The sequence below is a fragment of the Amblyomma americanum genome, chromosome 4, assembly GCF_052857255.1.
Source record: "Amblyomma americanum isolate KBUSLIRL-KWMA chromosome 4, ASM5285725v1, whole genome shotgun sequence".
Lineage (NCBI taxonomy): Eukaryota > Metazoa > Arthropoda > Arachnida > Ixodida > Ixodidae > Amblyomma > Amblyomma americanum.
The window spans coordinates 7,131,492-7,153,450 of NC_135500.1; the positions used below are offsets into that span (position 1 = coordinate 7,131,492).

Here is a 21,959-nt window from a genome sequence, read left to right on the forward strand (position 1 = left end):
GAGCTCAGAAACCGAGACATTAAGGAAATCATCATAGTGATTCCCAAGCAGTTGTGGGCGAGAGAGCGCAGCCGAAACACGGTGTTCTAAGCCTTTGCCAATTTCTTCTAATGACCTGGCAAGCTCTACTGGAGTCAGCACATTAGAGGGAACGTCGTGAGGCGGTGGCAGCCTGTTCCTTGACCTCAGAAAGCGAAACAAGGCGTGTCTGTTATTAGATTTTGATAGATGGTCATAATTCTCCTCTTCCTCTTCTTCTTTATTCTTCGGTTAATCCACTTCGTCTTCTTCACACCTCTTTCCTTTAAAATTTAATTTAGTCTCCTTATAATATGTGACAGCCGCTTTTCCGATATCTCATTTTAGCCTTTTTTGCCTTCTAGACATGGCGATTTCCCAGTCCTGGCTTTCTTTTTCGGTCTGTAATCTTGTATGCGGGATGCTGCCTCAAAGCTCTTGATTTCCTGCCTCGAACCTGCCTCGATCTTCCACGTGGTCGGGCTCGGCGGCGTCAATAAAGTCTTCTTCCATGGTTTCTTGGATTTCTGCTGAACCCCGTTCTCGCGTTAGGCTTAGCTGGCGGCCGACCACGTGGACACTTCAAATACTGATAAAATCCGAAATATTGGACCCACCGGCTTGAAAGTGGTATTCTCGTGGTGCTCTTCGGTTCCGATGTTGGTTCCAACGAAGATTTCGGTGGTCCGGTGAGGTTTTAAGGGTTAGGGAAAAAATTTATTGATCAAATCACAGTTCTAAAATCGTGTGGAAAAAATCATGCTTATTCCAAACATATAAATTACTTTTATTTGAAACAAGTTCTTCTGCACTTATGTAATATTTTATGCAATTTTTTGCTGAGGGTTTTGAAGAAGTTTTGATGCAGGGAACTTGCTAAAATCTGTTTCATTGCTTTCTTATGATATGAAGGAATGCAATAAGAGTAAACTTATCACCCAGCCTATAACTCCGCTTCTGTAATACGACAATAGTTTTACCCTCATTGCATTGCTTATGAAAAGCAATGAACAGCACACATTTCAGCAAGTTTTCTGCCAAAAAATGTCTCGAAAGCTCTCGGCAAAATGTTACCTAATATATCATAAGTGCGCACGCACTTGTTTTACAACGAAATTGTGTATATGGAATTATCATGTAAAAATAGATATTCTCTGAAGACTTGATAATTTTGACTTCATTAATGCAAAAATTTTCTTAAAGGAGTAGACACCTAACGTCTGGGTGCTTGTTTTATTATTTGTAATGATTCATAACGCATTATTATACATGGATTACCATCCGGTATTTTCCTATGACCACTTAATAATTTAAAATCTCATTTCTTTCTCGTGCTGTGTCGGTTTCAACAGCCAATTGAGGACTGTGATGTCAGCATGTGCTTATGCAGGTCACGTGAGACATGAAAAAACTGCAATATAGTCTCTTCTTCCACCTTCGTTGTCATTGCGGCTCTTGACGAAGGCTGGCTTCAGCGCTGCAGTAAAATAAAACGATGAAGCGGCGGTTATGTGGGCATTTGATCATGTGACACAAAAGCACCCTCTGACGTCACAGCCATTGTTCATCTGGAAACCTAAACAACAAGACCTAAAAAAATTGATGATAAATTATTTAGTGGTCGTAGGCAAATTCACATGGTGATTCATGCGTAGTAGTGTCTTCCGCATCTTCGTAGAGAAGAAAACATGACACCAAAATTAGGTGTCTGTACTTTAAGTTCCTCTTCTGCCCTTAATTGCTGCTTGCAGAAAAAAAATTCAGTGATGGCTGCACACTAACATATTTTTTTCGTTGTTCTCTGGTTCAACAATTTCTGTGTCATTGGATCATTACCGTTTCAGCCAGTAACACAAATCGGCTAATAATGGGACACATCTACAGTCCTTGTAATGCCGCAAAAAGATGTCCAATCCACTGGTGGTCAGCGTTACAGCTGTGTATTCCAATTGTATTCCAATTTCTGGGAGATCTTGAGGTTTTGCGTTTGTTGGGAAGGGCGTGCTTTAATTGGCGGAATGCTGATTGCTGCTCCTCGGTCCACTCAAAGGCGACGCTGTCCTTCGCAAGGCGATAAAGTGGAGCTGCGATCTGGGCGAAGTTGCGAACGAATCGTCTGAAGTACGCGCAGAGGCCGAGAAAGCTGCGGACAGTCTTGTCGGTTGGTGGAGGGAAGGACTCTAGGCAGCCGTTTTCTCTTTAAAACAGAACAGCGCGCACTTTGACAGGGACTACGAGGAAGACACGACACAGCGAGGGGGAAATGATGATTTTAGTTATCGTCCTTGTTCAGTGCAGCATGTGTCTTCCTCGTAGTCCCTGTCAAAGTGCGCGCTGTTCTGTTTTAAAATGACTTACCAACCCGCCCAAGCATACGTTTTAACGTTTACTCTGGATCTGGCTTCACACCAATTTGGCTGACGACCTGGAGACGGGCATTATCGACTACGTCGACAGGCGGCTCGTGTGGCAACATAGCGTCAAGCATCGTGGTGACCTCTCTGCCATGCACCAGTTGGAAAGGGGACATACCTGTCACCTCCTGGACAGCAGTACTTTATGCTAATGTAACGTAGGGCAGTACCTCGTCCCAACTGCGATGGGCGACGTCCACATACATGGCGATCATGTCAGCCATCGTCTTGTTCAGCCTCTCCGTCAGCCCATTGGTTTGCGGGTGGTACGCCGTAGTTCGGCGGTGGCTGGTGCAGCTGAGATGGATGATATCCTGTGCGAGCTGTGCCAGAAACGCTGCACCCCGGTCAGTGATCAAAATGGCAGGGGCACCGTGACGGAGCACAATACACTCGATAAAAAACTGAGCTGCCTCAGCAGCCGCCCTGACGGAAGTGCTCGGGACTCGGCGTATCTGGTTAGGTAGTCGGTGGCTATGATAATGTACCTGTTACCCGACTTCGACGTTGGAAATGGGCCGAGAAAATCCATTCCGATTGTCTGGAATGGAGCATGCGGTGGGTCGAGCGGCTGGAGAAGTCCAGCTCGTCGTATAGAAGGTCTCTTCTGCCTTTGGTACTCTCGACAAGTTTTTACGTAGTGACGGACGTACTTAGGAAGTTGCGGCCAATAATACTTTCTAGAATACGTGCAAGTGTTCGGCTGTAGCCAAGGTGACCAGCTTTTGGATCATCGTGACAAGCTTTGGCCACCTCGGCGCGCAAGTCTTCTGGCACAACAAGGAGCCATGACTTCAGGCTGCTGTCGAAGTTCTTCTTGTACAATACGCCGTGCAGAATCCGGAACATCTGCAGAATACGCAAGAAAACGTGGGGCCCCACGTCTCCGTGGCCTTCCAGTTGTGCCATCAGCTGACGAACCTGAAGATCATTGCGTTGCCGAGTAGCAATATCTGCCGTGTCCAATGCCCCAAGGAAGCCGTCCTCGTCGTCATTATCGCTCCCTGGCGCCGGATTCACGGGGGCTCGAGACAAACAGTCAGCATCATAATGTTTGCGGCCGGATTTGTAGATGATGGTGACGTCGTACTCCTGTAGCCGCAGGCTCCACATAACAAGGCGGCCTACGGGATCCTTGAGATTGGCGAGCCAGCACACCGAATGGTGGTCGGTAACTACGCGAAAAGGGCGACTGTACAGATAGGGCCGGAATTTGGCGATCGCCCAGATGACAGCGACACACTCTTTCTCAGTTGTCGAGTAATTGCCCTCCGCCTTCGAAAGAGCTCGGCTGGTGTAGGCAATAACCCGCTCGGTGCCGTCCTGGAATTGCACAAGCACTGCCCCTAGTCCTTGGTTGCTGGCGTCCGTGTGGAGTGTCAGCGTCTTGATCAAAATGGCCTAGTACGGGAGGCGCTGCAAGGGCGTGCTTTAATTGGCGGAATGCTGATTGCTGCTCCTCGGTCCACTCAAAGGCGACGCTTTCCTTCGTAAGGCGGTAAAGTGGCGCTGTGATCTGGCTGAAGTTGCGAACAAAACGTCTGAAGTGCGCGCAGAGGCCGAGAAAGCTGTGGACAGTCTTCTTGTTGGATAGTGGAGGGAAGGACTCTACGGCAGCCGTTTTCTCTGGATCTGGCCTCACACCAATTTGGCTGACGACATGGCCTAGGAACTTCAGCTTACTGTATGCGAAGCGGCACTTAGAATGCTTGAGCGTGACTCCGGCGGTCAGAAGAGCTTGAAGAACCGCTTCAAAGCGCACAAGATGGTAGCGAAAGTCCTGGAGATGACAACGTCATCCAGATACACGAGAGACGTCTGCCACTTCAGTCCGGCGAGCACAGTATGACCCGTTGAAATGTCGCGGGCGCTGTACACAGGCCAAACGACCTGACTTTAAACTCGTAGAGTAATTCCGGTGTTATAAATGCGGTCTTCTCGCGGTCGCGCTCATCCACTTCAATCTGCCAGTATCCACTCAAGTCGATGGACGAAAAATAGCGGGCATGACGGAGACGGTCGAGTGTCGTCGATGCGAGGTAGTGGATAAACGTCCTTCTTGGTCACCTTATTGAGTCGCCTGTAGATGCAAAATCGAAGGGTCCCGTCTTTTTTCTCGACCAGTACTACAGGGGCGGCCCAAGGACTGTTGGATGGCTGGATGACGTCGTCGTTAATCATTTCGCGCACTTGCTCTTGTATGGCTTCCCTCTCCTTCAAGGAAACGCGGTACGATGGTTGGCGAATCGGGGACGTCGCGATATCGACAATAATTCTATGCTTAGAGACGGGCGTCTGGCGAACTCGGGATGTCGTCCCGAAACAGTTGTGGTACCGATTCAAAAGAGAGCAGTTCGCGTGTGTGGGCAAGCTCAAGCTTGGGATCGATGTCCAGGGGCAACGTTGTAGGGTCACATAACCCGGGCAGGGCCTCCTCCTCAGGCAGCGCAACAGTTTCGCGAACGTCGCTAAGTGCTTCCAGTTGGGCATAACTATCCCTTTCGTCAGGTGCTGCGGCTCGTTCCTGAAGTTGGTCACTAAAATGTTGGCACGCCCACGTTCAACATTGGCGATCCCCCGCGCTACACCAATGCCTCGTGTAAATAGCATCTGGACAATTCCTTCGAGAACGCCTTCGCCACTTGCGGTTGTATCGGCTCGGACAGGAAGAAAAACTGTCGACAACGGCGGCAAGTGAACATGGTCCGCATCAACTTTCATCGCAGCGCGAGGGGCCCGAGGAGGTATTGGCGATGAAGAACATGCGCGGAGGGTCAACTTCTTCCTCCCTACGTCGATTACAGCGCCACACTCACGGAGAAAGTCCATGCCAAGAAAAACATCATTGGAGCAATTCTCCAAGATCACGAAAGTGGCTGGGAACGTCTCACCGTGAATCTCAACGCGGGCGGTGCACTTGCCAACAGGGTTTACGAGGTGACCTCCCGCGGTACGTATGGGCGGGTTGTAACCTTGCGAAGACGCCGAGAGAAGTTGCCGCTGAAGACCAATTAATTAATCGGCACCGGTGTTGACAAGCGCCGTTACGTCGCGACCGTCAATTAAAACGTGTACATTACTAGAGGCCACAGAACAGTCTTCGCTTCCAAGGGTGCCATCAGTCGAGCGGGAACATTCCATCGTAGGCGGAGGTTCTTTACTGCGTGCAACACCGGCAACGCCACCACCAGGCGTCGCCGTACTTAGTTTTCCCGAAGTGGCAAAAGGCTCTCACGGCGAGATCTGCGAGAAGGGGGTGATGATCGGCGAGGGGGCGGCGACTGGGAGGTGCGAGATGCAGCTGACACTGGCGATGGAGAGCGTCGAAGGTAGTCCTGTATCTCGAGGGGCTGTTCACCGTGGCGGGGGCGCGGATCTGCCCGGTTGAAACCTCGAATGCCGAGTTCGCGGTACGGACAGTAGCGGTACATGTGTTCAGGCTCACCGCAGCGGAAACACAGCGGCCTCCGGTCTGTAGTCCTCCAGATGTTGGTTTTCCGGCGGCCCAGCGGTTCCAGGCGTGCATCAGACGGAGGCACGAACTCGTAGCGTCGAAAGCCGGAATCGGCAGCGGTCTGGCACTCACGATGTACAGGAGGTGGACGACGGACGGCGGCGGCGTAGCTCAGAGATGGTCGGCTGCAACTCAGTCGCTGGAAGTGACTGGTTGTTGTCGCCAACGCGGGCTCGATGTTGGTAGATTCAGCGACGAATTCGGCCACTGTGGTAGAAGGGTTGCAGATGAGGCCTCCAAAGATGTCATTCTGGACACCTGGCCCTATTAAGGCCCGCACCTTCTTCTCTTCAGTAGCCCGAGGGTCAGCGCGGGCACTCAGACGCGATACGTCTTCGATGAAACTTCTCACGCTCTCGGTGGGACCCTGGATACGAGCGTGGAGCAGATCTTCAGCATGATGTCGCCGGTGCTGGTTTGCGAATGTGTGTACCAGTTCGCTCTTGCACATCTCCCATGATGTTAGCGAAGCCTCGTGGTTCTCGAACCAGTATTTCGCTGTGGCATCTAAGGAGAAGTGCAGGTTCTGCAGACATTGGTCGAGTGTCCACCCATTATATCGAGCTACCCGTTCATAGTGCAGCACCCAGTATTCAACATCATCAAGTCCATCGCCACGGAACGGGGCGATAGATCTTGGGGTGACAGGCACGTAGATGATCCTCGGCACAATCGCTGGGAGGCTTGTTGTGACTGGGATGGCATGGTGGCGTTGGTCCTAGATGTCCTCGATCCCTCCCAGTCAAAACACACTACAGGATTCTAAGACAGAAAATTTCTGTACTCTGTAGTCTTGTCGTATTTTGGGCATGTCTTTTGTAGTCTGTCTTGTCTTTTGTAGTCCGTCCTGTCTTCTGTAGTCTACCTTGTCTTTTACAGTCTGCCTTCTGTAGTCTGTCTTGTCTTCTGTAGTTTGCCTTGTCTTCTGTAGTGTGAATTGTGTAGTGCTCGTACGCTGTGTCGCAGTCGTTACTGTGTCACCTGTCAATTAACACAGAATTTGTGTACTCTGGGGTAGGCAATGCACAAAAATGCACAGCTTGTTAATGGTCACCTGTCAATTAACACAAGCTTTGTGCATTTCAGAGTAATGCATGCACAAAACCACTAGAATTGAAATGAAAATGATCAATTTTTATTTACTGTTTTGTGTTTTTTTCAAACTTGCTGATGCACGCTGTCCAGCATTGTCCTGGCCGCAGGTTCCTAGATACATCGCCCATGAGCCAAGAAAAGTGTTCTTTGTCTTGGCTGAAAAAAGAAAAAAATAGAGATCACCACAGCTACCTGCACAAAAAGAATGTGAAAGCATTGACGCCTCATCGACACTGGTTGCCATTCAAATTTGGCGCCATGGTTGTTTTCTTGTTCACTTGACTTTTTATCGATTAATTTTTATTTCACCCTCAATTCATCCCAGCAACAATTTCGAGTTTTCAAATTTTCCACCATGCATCGTTCCCACCCACTCACTGAAAGCCCAGTCTAATCACCCGTTCATTGCCTTTTGCTTCTCATTAATTACCTAATTGCCTCTAATTTGTCATTCTTTTATCTATCTCCTGGATACGTATAGGTCACTTATCACTCGTCGCGTGATTGCTCAATTCGAGTTTTCAAACTTGGCGCCGAGCTTTGGCTTTGTCCATACTTCCAGTTTTTCAAATTTGGCACTACGCTCTAGCTCCAGCTACTTTCAGCATTTTCAAATTTTGCGGAAATTTTTCTCTGGCCCGGCCACTTTTTGGACATTTTTGGCTGTAAATAATTATACGATTACGAAACTTTTTTTTCCGCGCAGCATCCTCACATCATTCTCTTCCAATTAAAACCATTCGTATGACGCTACGTGTTCTGAGTTGCCCACAACTGCTGCGGACGCGACCGCCGGCAACATAGCCAAGTAAAGTCCTCACTTTATTTAAAATGTAATACTGAACAAGGCTCACGACTGGGCGAGTTGGTACTGACTCACCTTAAAACCAGCCAGAAGACACAACACAGGAGAAGACATCAGCTGAAGAAGAGGCTGGACTAACAAAAATTTCATTGAAGGTTTTGATTGATTTGATTTCTGAGGGTTTAACGTCCCAAAGCGACTCAGGCTATGAGGGACGCCGTAGTGGAGGGCTCCAGAAATTTTGACCACCTAAGGTTCTTTAACGTGCACTGACAACGCACAGTACACAGGCCTCTCAAATTTCGCCTCCATCGAAATTCGACTGCCGCGGCTGGGATCGAACCCGTGTCTTTTGGGACAGCAGCCTAGTGCCATAACCACTGAGCCACCGCGGCAGCATCACTGAAGGAAAGCCGCAAAAGAAGACCTGCGAAAAGATACGGGCGCACAATACCCCAAAGCAGTGAAAGGGAGAAATGCAATCAAGTCACTGGCATACTAATTAATCATCTAAAAAACAAATTCCTTACGGTGAAGAATTACCGACGGCTTAGCCACGCGTGTCCTTAGCCTTACCGATGTAGTAAGCCTCAACTATCTACCAACAGATTTATCCTTCACGTAAACCACTGATGTGTCGTGGAAATTAGGCGTACAAAGAGGCAGGTCATCCTCAGATTTGCATTCACAAGATTGAGCGTGCAGTGCCAGATTAGAATTTTCGTTCCCCCCTAGAGAGTGAAGGTGCTTAGTCTGGTGCAAATTCAGATATCTGCCTGTCCGCCCATAGTAGTTGCAGCCATAAGGCAGTGGAATGCAATAAACTCCATTACATTTCCAAGTGGTGAACATTTCTTTATGTGACACTGTCCATTGTGGACAATTACCCATAGTTTAATCAAGCCTTTTTTTAATGGCGGCGCAAAGGCCTCCTGTCTTGCACTTCGCTGTTAAGACAGCAGCATTACGCTTTGCCGCAACTTTCTTGAGACTGAAATACTGTGGAGGTAAGGTATATCAGCATCATCCGAGTATGTGTTCCTTACCATCGAGCGAGTGAAAACATGCTACGACAGGTTGATGAGATGGACAAGTGGCAAACCAGCTGCCATTAGCTTGGAAACCTGCTACAAGAATGTGTCCTCAGCACAGTGATGGCATGACTTATGTAAAGCTGATGTCATGCACGTGATTGCACACCCATCAAGCGTTTCCATCTTTACTGACCTTAACCAGCGACAAATACATTTCTTCACCATCATTCCCCAGCCACTAGTGGTCCGACTCGTAGCTAAAAAGAGCCTTCCTCGATCTTTGGCTGTAGCCCCTGCAAACATGGTCGTCCACAAAGCGAAAATCTGCATCGAGAAACTGCTAACAGTTCTGCTTAGACAATTTTGAGGTAAAAGACAGGCCTTGACCATACGCCTTAAAGACTCCTAAAACATCTTGTGCCAACTTATCTGAGCCTTCGATGTCCAGAAAAATTAGGTAGTCATGAACATAACGAAATGCTACTACTATGCCAAGGTCTTCCAAACAGGGCTCTAATGCCTTATCGACTTTAGACAAAAAAATGTTGCTGAGCAAAGGTACGACCTAGGTGTAAATACAGCCCTGCCAACTGAAAAATGCGGATTTGCAGTAAAAGGACAACAGCCCCATGAAGCCAGCAACCGAAATCACACAATCGTCTGTAAAGCATGTTCATTGTTCACCCTGATACAGTTTTGCACACGCCTCAGAGGACTATCATGTGACCATGAATAGTACAGGCCCTCCATGTCGATGCTCACTGCAGAGCGTCTGCCCAGGTTGCTGCCCATCAGAAACTAGAAATCCACAGAACTCCGCTTTTGTGAGTTGGCAGGGCGGTATTTACATCGGAAATCAGGCGTATGCAGAGGGTCCCGGGTCGCACCGTTCCTCCGCGACATTCTTCTGTCCATAGTCGATACCGCATCAAAGCCCTGTTTGGAAGACCTCGGCATAGTAGCATTTCGTTATGTTGATAGCTACCTAATTTTCTTGCACAAGGAGGGCTCAGATAAGTTGTCACAAGACGTTTTAGAAATCTTTAGGCATGTGGTCAAAGCCTATCTTTACGTCTGAATTTCACTAAGCATAACCGTTTGCAGTTTCTTGATTTAGACGTGTGCTTTGCAGACGACCACATATGTTGGCGCCACAGCCCAAGATCGGGAAGCCTCTTAGCTATGAGTCGAACCACTCGAGGCTGGTGAAGGATGGGTTGGCAATCCCATGCATCACGACCGCTTTATGGAAGTCATGCCATCACAGTGTTGAGAATGTCAGAGCTCTAACCCAGTGTCTCGACCGGAGCTTTAAATAAAGAAGGTTGTTACGATGACCATGCATTAACGCAGCTACATAAAGTATTCGCGGCTGTTCATATATGCTTGTCGTGGAGCAACTTTGCAAATTGTCAGCCCTTTGCTATTATCTAAAAAGTTTATTGGGGCGTGTGATCATGATTGATTGATTACAAACGTCTTTATTTCTTCAATGTTCTCCGAACATGTGGGTGGACCGCCTAGTCCGGTAGTCCACTGGCTGCTGCTGCTGCGCTGGCCCTCCCCACCAGCCAGTGCTGACGGTCAGGATCATCGCTGAGCAGAATAGCCTCCCACTGCTCCTCCGAGGGGTTGGGAATGGGGTCAACTAAGGGATTATATTGGCATGCCCACACCATATGGTAGAGGTTAGCTACCGCTCCACAATGTGGACACTGTGGAGAGTATAGTGTAGGGTACCACTGGTGTAATATTATTAGGGTATGAGAGCTAGCTCGCCTGAATTTTAGCTATTCTTGTTACTTTTAAAGAGCGTAGCGGCATTCAAACGGCCGACATCAAAAAGTATTCGCGGATATAAATGTTTAAGTTTATTCTTTTAATACTTATTTAAGAAAATTTGATATAGCTATGCTCAGAAACATTCTGAAGCTGTTCAGCTGTTGTCGGGCAGAACACATAATTTGGAGTCTAGAAGCAAATAGCGTCTAGATAGACGTTCAGGTTATTACTGTCACGTTCACCTGTAATGCTTTCAAATTAGTGACTCTAGCGTTGTCCGAATATGGTGACTCGAGTTTGCACTTAGAGTTCTAACCTGGGTTCAGAACCTTTTGTTTTAGTCAACTAATTTTAATAAATGTGCTCGTTTCTATAGAAAATATATTAGTATGAATGTATGAATGAAAAATTTCACGCATGATCACTATTCATACTTTTATTGCTGCAGCTATTGGAGACTTTTTTTTGCTGTTCTTTCATTCTGACTTCTGTAATATGCATGCATGATGTATTGCCGGGATCCATCCTGTGTAATACAACTGAAAAAATGAGGCTTCGCTTTTGAGGTACGAAACTTCGCTTTTAAAGATACCGCAAGATACCGGCAACCTTTTTCCATTTTTGCAAACAAATTGGTGAATTTAATTGTGTCCACTTCTGTGCTACGAAAAAGCGCTTTTACATGGACGTCATCAAGGAAGCAGTTCATAACGGTATATATAAATGGTAATTATGGTGGCTGTCGCAATTTGCGACGCTGCCAGCCGCTACGCTGCCAGTCGCTGCTACGCTGCTTCGTCGGCCGATTGTCATGATATCGCAGTTAATTCTCCCGCACCTCCCAGAGTGACATCGCAAGGGGCCGCCAGGTGCAAGAGGGTCAACCACGGATTAACAGGGTTAGTCGCGATGTCATATCAATCGTCTGAAGCGACTGTCTTGAGAGCCTCCTTTGAAGAACGTTTGCATCTGTCCTTTGAGCTGGGCTGTAATCATTTTAAGCAATAAATTTTTCTATTTCACCAGTATAATAGATGAGTTGCGTTATCGCAAGCAGCTTGCTTTTAAGATTCATCTTCTTCAAAATGCTACGAAAACGTGTATAAAATTGACCGCCAATAGCAAGATCAAAGGATGTCAAGGGGTATAAATTAGACGGGGAAGAAAAATAAAAAACAACTAAGTGTCCTGCCCACGCCAGTACAAATACTACATTGAGACTGTTAAAAGAATGAAAACTAGAAGTGCCCCCCGTTAGGACGGCCAATAAAAATCAAGAGAAACACCCCCACAAATACGTTCAAAGAGAGAGAGAGAGAGAGGCGGGTGGGGGGGGGGGGGGGTGGAAAAGCCTTGCACAGGGTGCCGGGTGATGTAAGGCCGGCTCAGGTCCCAGCCGCTATGCCCACATTTCAGCGTACGCGAAATGCAACAACACTCCGGCTGTTTACCCCCGGGGGGTCGAATTAGTTCGAAGCGCTCCAGTGCTATGGCCCTCATAGCCCGTAATGGAACGAATTTGTATTATTTCATTGTAGCTTTTCCCAGTTACCAGGTTACTCTGCCTGCAGCAGCTTTGATTTCTGTGGTCACGTGAAAAACTAATTATACTATACTGAACAATACTATCGCTTACTTTAGAAGCAGCAGCGTTTCGTAAATCAAACCAACTACAATTGTAATAGAGAGGTAGAGCGAAACAAAAATAACCAAATGCTAAAAAAGAATGTATACCAATAAAATAAGTCGCGAATTGCATTCTATGTTACAAAGTTAATGAGAATATCAAATAGGCGGGGATGTCATTATAGCACGTAGCGGAAAGCACAATGTCAACAAATTACCTTGAATGAAGGGGAAGCCTTCGTAATGATAACACTCATGGGAAGTGATCTGTTACGTTTACAGTATTATTCGAAGCACTGGAGGTTATATTTCTTTTCTCCTTTTCACCTTTGGGGAGGAAATTGAACAAATGTAATAGGTCTATTTTCATGGCGTCGCTGTCAATAAACTTGCACTTGTCACACTATCTGATAGCTGGTGCGGAAGGGGTTATAACTTCCCCGCAAAAAGGCAAGGACAAGGACTATAGTGCCAACATAAAATATTTTATTATACACTTTTTATGCAACATTTGGAAACAAAATGTGTACAGTCAGACTCACATAGCGTCATTACCTTGTGTTCATGTTACATGTACAACCAGAACGATGCACTCCAAACGTAACGAATATGAATATAACTAAACACACTTCGCAGCAACATGGCATACAAAAGAAGCAATACTTTGCGAAAAGAATGAGGAACAAGACAAACTTTTAATCGGTTGCCAAACAAAATGAGTCAGCAAAGAAGGACATACAAATGAACATAAATGATGGCATTGAATGTGCGTAGTACTGCTGTCGTAACTTTTCTCGAGCCTGTTTGCGCGCATTGTGCACTTGATGCCAGTATCATATCTACGCCCGATACCCCCAATCAGTTTTCTTAAATTCGCTGCAAAATTTTTTCCTGCTGCCGCGCAGAACTTAAAGGCGTGTGTGCATGTTCATTTTCAAAGCACCCCCCCCCCCAAGTACTTTTTCTAGCTGTACTGATTGCGTTATAAATCGGTTATGCATGGTTTGTTTATATAAAAAAATTTTCTTACGCAAAACAAGAGCCAAAAGATCATTTTAAAAGTGACAACGGCAATACTTACAAAACACACATATCACATTTATATTACACCAAAAAATTGCTCAGGGCATATATGGCAGGTAAACAGTCACATAATACAAATACACTATTTTTAGTACACACCAAACACTCCTTTAGGGGCAGGTTACATAAGGAATCAGGAACAGTACTCTTCATCTTCAAGCAGTGATGCACTTTCTAAACTAGAGGTACAACACAGCACTATAAATATAGGAGGAAACATGCAAAACTAAAAGGCACATCTCACCACATAACTGTTATCTCCTCCTATGGCTACAATCATTGCTTTTCTCTTTCTTTCCTTACAAGGTTGCGAAGTTTTTCTATTGATTTGACTTTCGTCGACATTCGCGTAGCCCGAAGATCCGTGCGCAATTCTCCTGCATTCATGTCGTCGACATTTTGTAGACAGTTTCCTTCGCTCACTTTTTCTTCTGCACAGAGTAGCCTCTTCGCCCGTGTCTTTTGAATAAGTCCCTCAAACCAATACTCTTGGTCCCGCTTTTTATATGCACGGCTTAGTCTGATATTATCACTCACTTCAAGCCTTTTCGCCAGCTTGAGAGCGTCAGCGGCTGCATTACACTTGTTAGACTTCCCATACTGTAGATGCTTTAGCACGTCGTTTTTTTTTCTCTAACCCTTGGCTTGAAAACCAACCAAGGCACTTGAACCTTTCGTGCTTTGCGGAAGCGTGGTGAGCGAGAATATGAATGTACGGCGTAACTCTATCGCCACCATAGCATTTGCAACCTTGGGCTCCTAATTCTAAGAACGGGTGAAAGAATTCTGAGGTTTCTCTTTCTATGCTGCTACCTTCAACATCATTTTCCAGGTGGTACAAAATTTTACGCATAAGCTTCCAAAAGAGGGCAAATACGGGCTGGTTGGTACATGTTTTACGAATTTGAGAAACAGCGCAATCAAAGACGAGACACAAGAGAAGCACAAAACACCAGCGCTGTGCTTTGTTTTGTGCTTCTCTTGTGTCTCGTCTTTTATTGCGCTGTTTTTCAAATTCGTAAAAGCTTCCAAAGGGTGCAATTTCCCGGCCAGTTTTTCAGACAAAGCCTTCAGCAGGCGTCACAATTGCCCCCCGATACCGACGTGAATGTTTTTCCCTTGTTTCCTTCATTGGCTTCCCAGACGTGAAATTTAATCTCACAGTTATTTATGGCGTCAACGATGTCCTGAACATGTATGGTCATACAACGTGGGTTGCGGACGTTTTCGCGGTAATCTCTGTCTTCTGCTTCTGAAAGCAATCCATCTACAAGGCAGTTAACTATTCTTAACTTCATCTGCAATACATCAGGAATTATTAAATCAGAGTCGAAGTTAAACAATGGCACATTTTTCCTCCCGTTCGCCTCTGCGCAGCAATCAGCTTTCATGTTCTCAAGAGTGCGGATCAAAGGAGGCTTATTAAAGCTCCTGTTACTTGTCAGAACTGAGCACCTTGTCTGTGGGTTTGCTCGACAAAATGGACAAGGATAGTGTGATGCAGCAGACTGCAGACCCTGAACAAGCAAAAATTTCAAATCTGACCCTAGACAGATGCGAATCGGAATCTCGTGGTCCCCTACAGATATGCTACCCCTTCGTGCGACAACATTAATTTCTTTTATCAAATCCCGAAAAGCCTCTCTTATTTCAAAATAACCCTCTGAGATCTCCGCCACACCGAGAAGGCGATGAAGGTTATGGCTTTGTAGCTGCCGCGTTTTGCAAATGATGACGAATGATAATGTTGTCCAGGTCGTGCGTCTACTCACAACGCAGCCATCACCCTATATTTTTACAAGGAGTGCCTCGGTGGAGATCTCTGTCACACTTATGCCTACATCTTTAGCTAGCTCTAGCGCAGCTAACGCCAAGTCTTCCTCAAATGAAACCTGAGCGCCAGGTGAGGTACCTGGTGTCTTGGACAGTTAATCCTGCTATCTAGGTGCTCTCTGTAAGAATTTATTAGCCTTATAGTAGGCAGATTGGGGACGCTTGCGGAGAGGTGCTCCCAAAAAACGTTACTGACAAAATGTACGTCCAAGAGGGCTGCAACTTCTCGCAAGCTTTGTTTGTTTGGAGAGGAAAGGGCATTATAGTTAACTTGACCATTGCTGCAAAAACCTCTTTTTACACCGCAATTACAAATAATTTAAGAGCGTACGTTGTTGGGCTAGTCGGTCAGTCATGGTAAATACAAGGGGGGGGGGGGGGGTACTGCGCACAAAAAGACAAGGACAAGAAGATAACACAACAGGCGCAGACTCGCGACTAACTTTATTGACAACACGACACTCCTTTAATAGTTTCAAACTGTCACATCACACACATGTGGAAACCAAAAACTTGTCTTCATTCTGATACAGTTTGATAGAAGGGTCACTTACGCAATCTTTATCCTTCTGTTTGATACAAAACGCCTCCGCTAACTCACGCGCCACCTGGTCACGGCTCCTCGTCAAAACTTTTGTATCTGTCAGCAAAGGCAGACAAGGGTTATTGCGCGTAGCATCCGGGCATGCGCCACAATGCAGGGGTAAATTTGACCCTGTCCCTGATTTCATGGAACGCTGGTGTTCCCTTAAGAGCTCATTCAGACATCGGCCTGTCTGACCGATGTATACCCTGCCACAGGTGAGGGGAATCTAGTATACGACACCCGTCTGGCACCTGACAAAACGAGTGGCATGACGCTTCTCGCAGTCCGCTTTCCTCTTCCCTCCGGACATGACCTGAGGGCACAATACAAAAGTTTTGAGGAGGAGCCGTGACCAGGTGGCGCGTGAGTTGGCGGAGGCGTTTTGTATGAAACAGAAGGATAAAGATTGCGTAAGTGACCCTTCTATCAAACTGTATCAGAATGAAGAAAAGTTTTGGTTTCCACATGTGTGTGATGTGACAGTTTAAAACTATTAAAGGAGTGTCGTGTTGTCAATAAAGTTAGTCGCGAGTCTGCGCCTGTTGTGTTATCTTCTTGTCCTTGTCTTTTTGTGCGCAGTACCGCCCCCCCCCCCCCTTGTATTTACCAGGATTGACCGACTAGCCCAACAACGTACGCTCTTAAACTATGTTTCTTCTACCGTGGGCCCTTTCTTTTGTGTTGCTCCTTCAAACTGTCATGTTTGAACTGTGATTAGCGCCATTGTAGCTGCGACCTGCCGCACAAGGTTGTTGGGTTTCTGTCTGAAGAGAGGCCTGGTGCCTTCGGAATTCATTGCTCTGTTCGGGTACATGGTGCCCTCTGCGGGACATGTTAGACGCATGTGCAAAATTCTAAGATCTGAACATTGGCGTCAGATCAGGCTCCTATACGACTGGTTCCGTCTGCTCGCGTTCCGGACAATCCCCGAATGGGTAGGAGAAGTAAGGCTACGGGCCTTACGACGTCAGACAGCCCAGGCAGTGGATTTCTGGTGGAAATGTCTCCTACTACGACTTCCCAAAGATAGGCCAAGATCCAAGGATAACGGTGGTTCCGTGTCAGTACTGGCCGATGCCGAGTTACCGAGTGGAATTGTTGAGGTGCTGAAGAAGGGACCGAAGTTCAGCATTGAGCCTAGTGTGCCTGCGCACGAGCTGCTTTCATTGAACCGGCAGCTGGCGCGGAAAGCATCTGATGAGGACCAGGAGCGGTGCCTACTAGATGGTGTTGACAGCCTTCTGCGGACCGCTGCTAGGCCACGGAGGTCTGCGAGTGGGAGCACTTCAAGCCTCAAGACATCAGTAAAAGAAGTTGTCTATTTCTTCAAAGACAACGGCTTGGCCCTTCTGCAAGCTGATAGAGAGGCTTCGTCGTCCTGCCTTCGGGGATACTTGGTGAAAAAGCTGCTCAAGCAGTCGAGAAGACCTTTGTTCGGAAGAAGGTGAAACCGTCAAAGGTAAAGACCCAAGCTTCTGTGCTGTGCAAGGACCTTGCTTTAGATAAACTGTCTAGAGCAGTTATTAACTCCAAGCGCGATAGCTTAGAACTGTTTTTCACTGTTAAAACACATAAGGTTGACAAGCCCTTTAGGTGCATAGTAAGTGAAAAAGGTACTTGGCAGCGTGAAGTAAGTGTGTTTATTCAAAAGTGTTTGAAATTGGTGGTAGTGGAAGACCCATTCTTGATTAGGAACTCGGATGATATAGTCGCCTACCTACAGGATGCTCCACCTGTAGGCTACGCCTTTTCAATTGACGTTGAAAACCTGTTCTTTTCAATACCCCACGATGCCGTTTTGCTCCGTCAGGTCTTGTATTGAAGATAGGGGTGTAATAGCTTTTCAGAATGCCTGCGGTATAACGCTGAACAATTTTATGTCTTTACTTGAGTTTTATCTTGGTTTTACCTTTCTATCTTTTAACGATCAGGTCCTTGTTCAGCGCAAAGGAATTTGCATTGGTTCATGTGTGGCACCTGTGCTGGCTGACATCTTCTTGTCCAGCATTGACTGTGATCTGGTGCGCTATTTTGACGATGAGACAACTCTGAAAATATTTAGGTACGTTTATGACTATTTAGTGTTTCTTAAAGATCGACCTGGCGCGACGCACACTGTGATTGTGGAGGAATTTTTGTCGATTTTCAGACGACATGGGAAGGGTCTGACCTTTACTCACGAGTTACCGGAACATGACAAGCTACAGTTTTTAGATATTAACCTGACTTTAACACCAGATCACGTTTGCTGGATGTACTTACCACGTGCACGAAAAGACCTGTTGCCTTTCAGGTCAGCACATTCCAAGACTGTTAAACGGGCTATCGGAACGTATTGCTTGCAGGGCGCCTTGTCTAAGTCTTGCGCTCACCTGGTGCACGAGAGCCTCAATAATCAGGTAATTAGGATGACGAAGGCTGGTTTTCCTGCTTCAATCATTGTTGCAGTGGCTGAGAAGCTTCTGCGCAAACTGAAAGATAGGACGTGCCGGGATAGTGGCCGTTCTAAGGAAATGAGGCCAGTGGTTCTACCGTATATTCACAGGATTTCCCACTTGAAGAACGTGGCGAAACGCTACGGCGTGCCGGTAGTTTTTACCGCCCCATGCAAGTTGGCCTCATTGTGCCCAGAGGTCATGTCCGGAGGGAAGAGGAAAGCGGACTGTGAGAAGCATCATGCCACTCGTTTTGTCAGGTGCCAGACGGGTGTCGTATACCAGATTCCCCTCACCTGTGGCAGGGTATACATCGGTCAGACAGGCCGATGTCTGAATGAGCGCTTAAGGGAACACCAGCGTTCCATGAAATCAGGGACAGGGTCGAATTTACCCCTGCATTGTGGCGCATGCCCGGATGCTACGCGCAATAACCCTTGCCTGCATTTGCTGACAGATACAAAAGTTTTGAGGAGGAGCCGTGACCAGGTGGCGCGTGAGTTGGCGTAGGCGTTTTGTATCAAACAGAAGGATTAAGATTGCGTAAGTGACCCTTCTATCAAACTGTATCAGAATGAAGACAAGTTTTTGGTTTCCACATGTGTGTGATGTGACAGTTTGAAACTATTAAAGGAGTGTCGTGTTGTCAATAAAGTTAGTCGCGAGTCGGCGCCTGTTGTGTTATCTTCTTGTCCTTGTGTTTTTGTGCGCAGTACCCACCCCTTGTATTTACAAATAATTTCTCCATTTTCCTTGAATGTTACTTTATGCAGCAGGCCTTTTAAGTCAGTTAAGAGAAGCTGGCATACATCTAAGCCGTAGCTCTCCAGTACCGCGTCAAGTGCTTGCGCGATGGAATATCCAGCGGCATTAAGCTTCCTTCGGTCTGTTTTTTTGCACCCCTCGCCGACCATTATTCTTTTGTTCAGTAGCATTGTAGTTTTTTCGGATTTCAGCTTTTCATTCTCCTGCTCTAGGTTAAGAAGCTTAGCCTTATAGGCAGAGGCGGTGTCTCTGAGCTCATTTATGACCTTTTCTGAAACTGTTCCTACTCTTTAGAGTTCTTTTTGCAGAACAGAAATTATGATATTCTCTATGGATTCTCCGGTATTCGTTTCAGGTGGGCTAGATTGAGACTCGAAGTGAATCTTTATGAACCTTTTATTTTTTAGGAAGGACGCTTTCGCACGGCCTGTCAAATTCCTGTAGCGCCTATCCGCAATATTGCACAGTGACGTAAACCGGTCTTCAAAATATTTACCCATAATTGGAAGCCTTACATTCGGGGGCAAAAATGATTGCACAGTTTCAAAGTATGTCTTTCGAAGAAGGTCCTTCTCGTGTCTTGTCTTTATAGCTGTCTCATTGGTCAGCGTGAATGTGACACTGCAACTGTCAAAGGTAGCAGTCAAGATTATATGATTATCTGGCATGGCCATTTCGTGGAGCTATAAACAACAAACTAAATAAAAACTAGAAAATTGGGCGAACAAGAAGTCATAGCAGTGGAATAGAGACAGTAACACACAGTGAGCTAAACAGGTGACACGTTGTACAAAAAAAGCCAAAATAACGTGAAAACAAAACAAATAGAACAAAAGTAGAACTCCATGGGAGTAAACACTTATCACTGTATTACGATGCGCCAGCAATGATCTTTGTCACGATAAAAACCTGCAAGGTCTCACGAGGAAATCCGCAAGGAAACCTCTTGCAGGACTTCTGAAGTGTTACGGCCCACCCTTAATTCTGATTGGAAACTCAATCGCCACCGTGTTGCCAAGTTTTGTTTCCCGTATCGACCATGCAGACGGAAGTTGGAGCCTGGAGAAGTCTTGTTCCTCACAGAGTAGCCATTTTTTTTTTCTAATGGTTGGCCTTTCCCGTGAAAAGCCCATCGATAAATGTCCTGGTCAAGTTTCACCTTCAGGAGACCGCTTGATCGATGGCAGTTGGACAGCTTTTTTTCTAGTTTCGTACACGATCTCTTCAGAGGCAGACTGGAGGCGTCGATTCGATGGTTTCCTTGGGGATGTGAACTCGAGCAGACAGGCCTCGTTGAGATTCCTCTTAGGCTCCAGGGTACAATGCCATTTGGAGTACCCTTTCCAATGGATCAGGTATCCTTTGCGCTAAATGAAAGACAAATGGAGACATTTTGTCAATACTTTAGGAAACGATTTCATTTATCTGAAGATAGCGGGAGGGGGGAGGGGTGAAACCAAAAGTAGGGAAACTGGAACTGAGTCTCAGGATTTTATTTGTTGTGGTACTTATTAGGTTTATAAGATACGCAAGCGCATTTGCACCTTATTACGAGGAAAAATTGTCATGTTATCTCTACGAAACAAAAAAATGCTGCTGCTAATATGAAGGCGGCAGAGCGTCATCACGACAAACGCTAATAGAAATCATCCTTGGCAATCGCGAGAAAGGCTAATACCTGTTCTACACGGGCACGTTCGAATGGCACCTGAGTCGAATGACATTCGCAACTTGGAATGGCATTCGAACTCGACGGACTTCCGCGGCGCTACACGACACTTTCCAAACGCATTTCAAATTTCCTCAGCTCGTTTTCAGTGTACGATGACGACGGCGGCGGTGGTCACAATAGTGCGACGACACTATCACGGTCAACAGCAGCATATATGACTGTAGTGGGACAAGTTTTTGAGGCCAACGACACCGACGAATCCGACCAGCGGACTGCCAGCCTTCATGTCCTCGGCAGGCCGGCGGCTGAGCGAAAACACGCTGATAAGGCGACGGTGTGAATATATTCGCCCTTCTACCTTATCGATATTGTTAATAAGCGAAAGGAACGGGTATATTTCACATGTGCACACTCGAACACTCACCAGCTATAAGCGCTTGCCAAATTAATTTTAATCGACGGCGACTCCCTTCCCTTCCGCAACGACTAGGCCTAGCGAGTCAGCAGGGTTACGTCTTCGAATTCGGCGGCTGTGAAGAGAGAATTCACAAGCTTGAGCGAACGCAAATGATCGGCGAGTGTAGTTTTGACAACAGTGACCTCAAATCAACTATTGCTCACATCGCAGGGCGCGCATACAATGAACGGGAAGCGCCGGTGTGACCCATACCGCCGAGCACTGCTTTACGACCAGCAGCAGTCGTCGCCGTTGCTATTTTGTGGATAACAAGTTATGCCTTTTCAATTACCGCGAACGATCCCCGATTATACTTCTGAATAAAGCAGTTTAAAATAAACTACTGATCGCGTCGGACGATGTCGGGACAATTAGCGACAAGGGCCGATCGTACACGATGTCAGTAGCCCAGCTGTCAAGTGTTTCTCAGGCGAGCGATCGTATCGGCGCTTCCTCCCACAGATTGTCGCACTGCCTTAACAAGCCACGGGTACAATCAGTACAAAAAATATGAGATTATTTAATAGAACTAAAGCGCAGAATGTGTTTTAAGTCATGCAAACGAGCGCTAGCTGTTCGTACACAGCGATGTAAACAATAGTCAATGCGCGCAGGCGTCCTCATCGGCACACTGCTGGAGAAATTTCATGCTCACGCGGTAAATGTTCTTTGGTGCACTGTTATCTTCAAGCACTTACGTAGACAGAACACGAGCTATTTGCTAAGCAAAGAGCAGGAAAAAGCAAGCAGCAGGTATCAAAATGAGCAGCCACAGAGCCGAAAGCACTCGTGCGGCTGTGGGCGGGGCGAAACGATGGCGGCGGCAATGCCTATTGGTCG

General features: G+C 46.6%; 1 protein-coding gene across 6 annotated transcripts in view; it reads right to left on the reverse strand.

Annotated features, from left to right (window-relative positions):
* Positions 1-7,059: 7,059 nt before the first annotated feature.
* Positions 7,060-21,959, reverse strand: part of LOC144127783 (proton-coupled zinc antiporter SLC30A1-like) — a 188,738-nt gene continuing 173,838 nt past the window's right edge. For 3 of the 6 annotated variants that reach the window (XM_077660683.1, XM_077660682.1, XM_077660684.1), the window contains one exon: positions 7,060-7,197. In XM_077660683.1, coding sequence (XP_077516809.1) covers positions 7,082-7,197 — 116 coding nt within the window. In that variant the 3' untranslated portion in view covers positions 7,060-7,081. Of the gene's footprint in view, positions 7,198-20,123; positions 20,358-21,959 lie in introns of those variants that run through there. The other 3 variants (XM_077660680.1, XM_077660681.1, XM_077660691.1) reach the window with 1 other exon arrangement.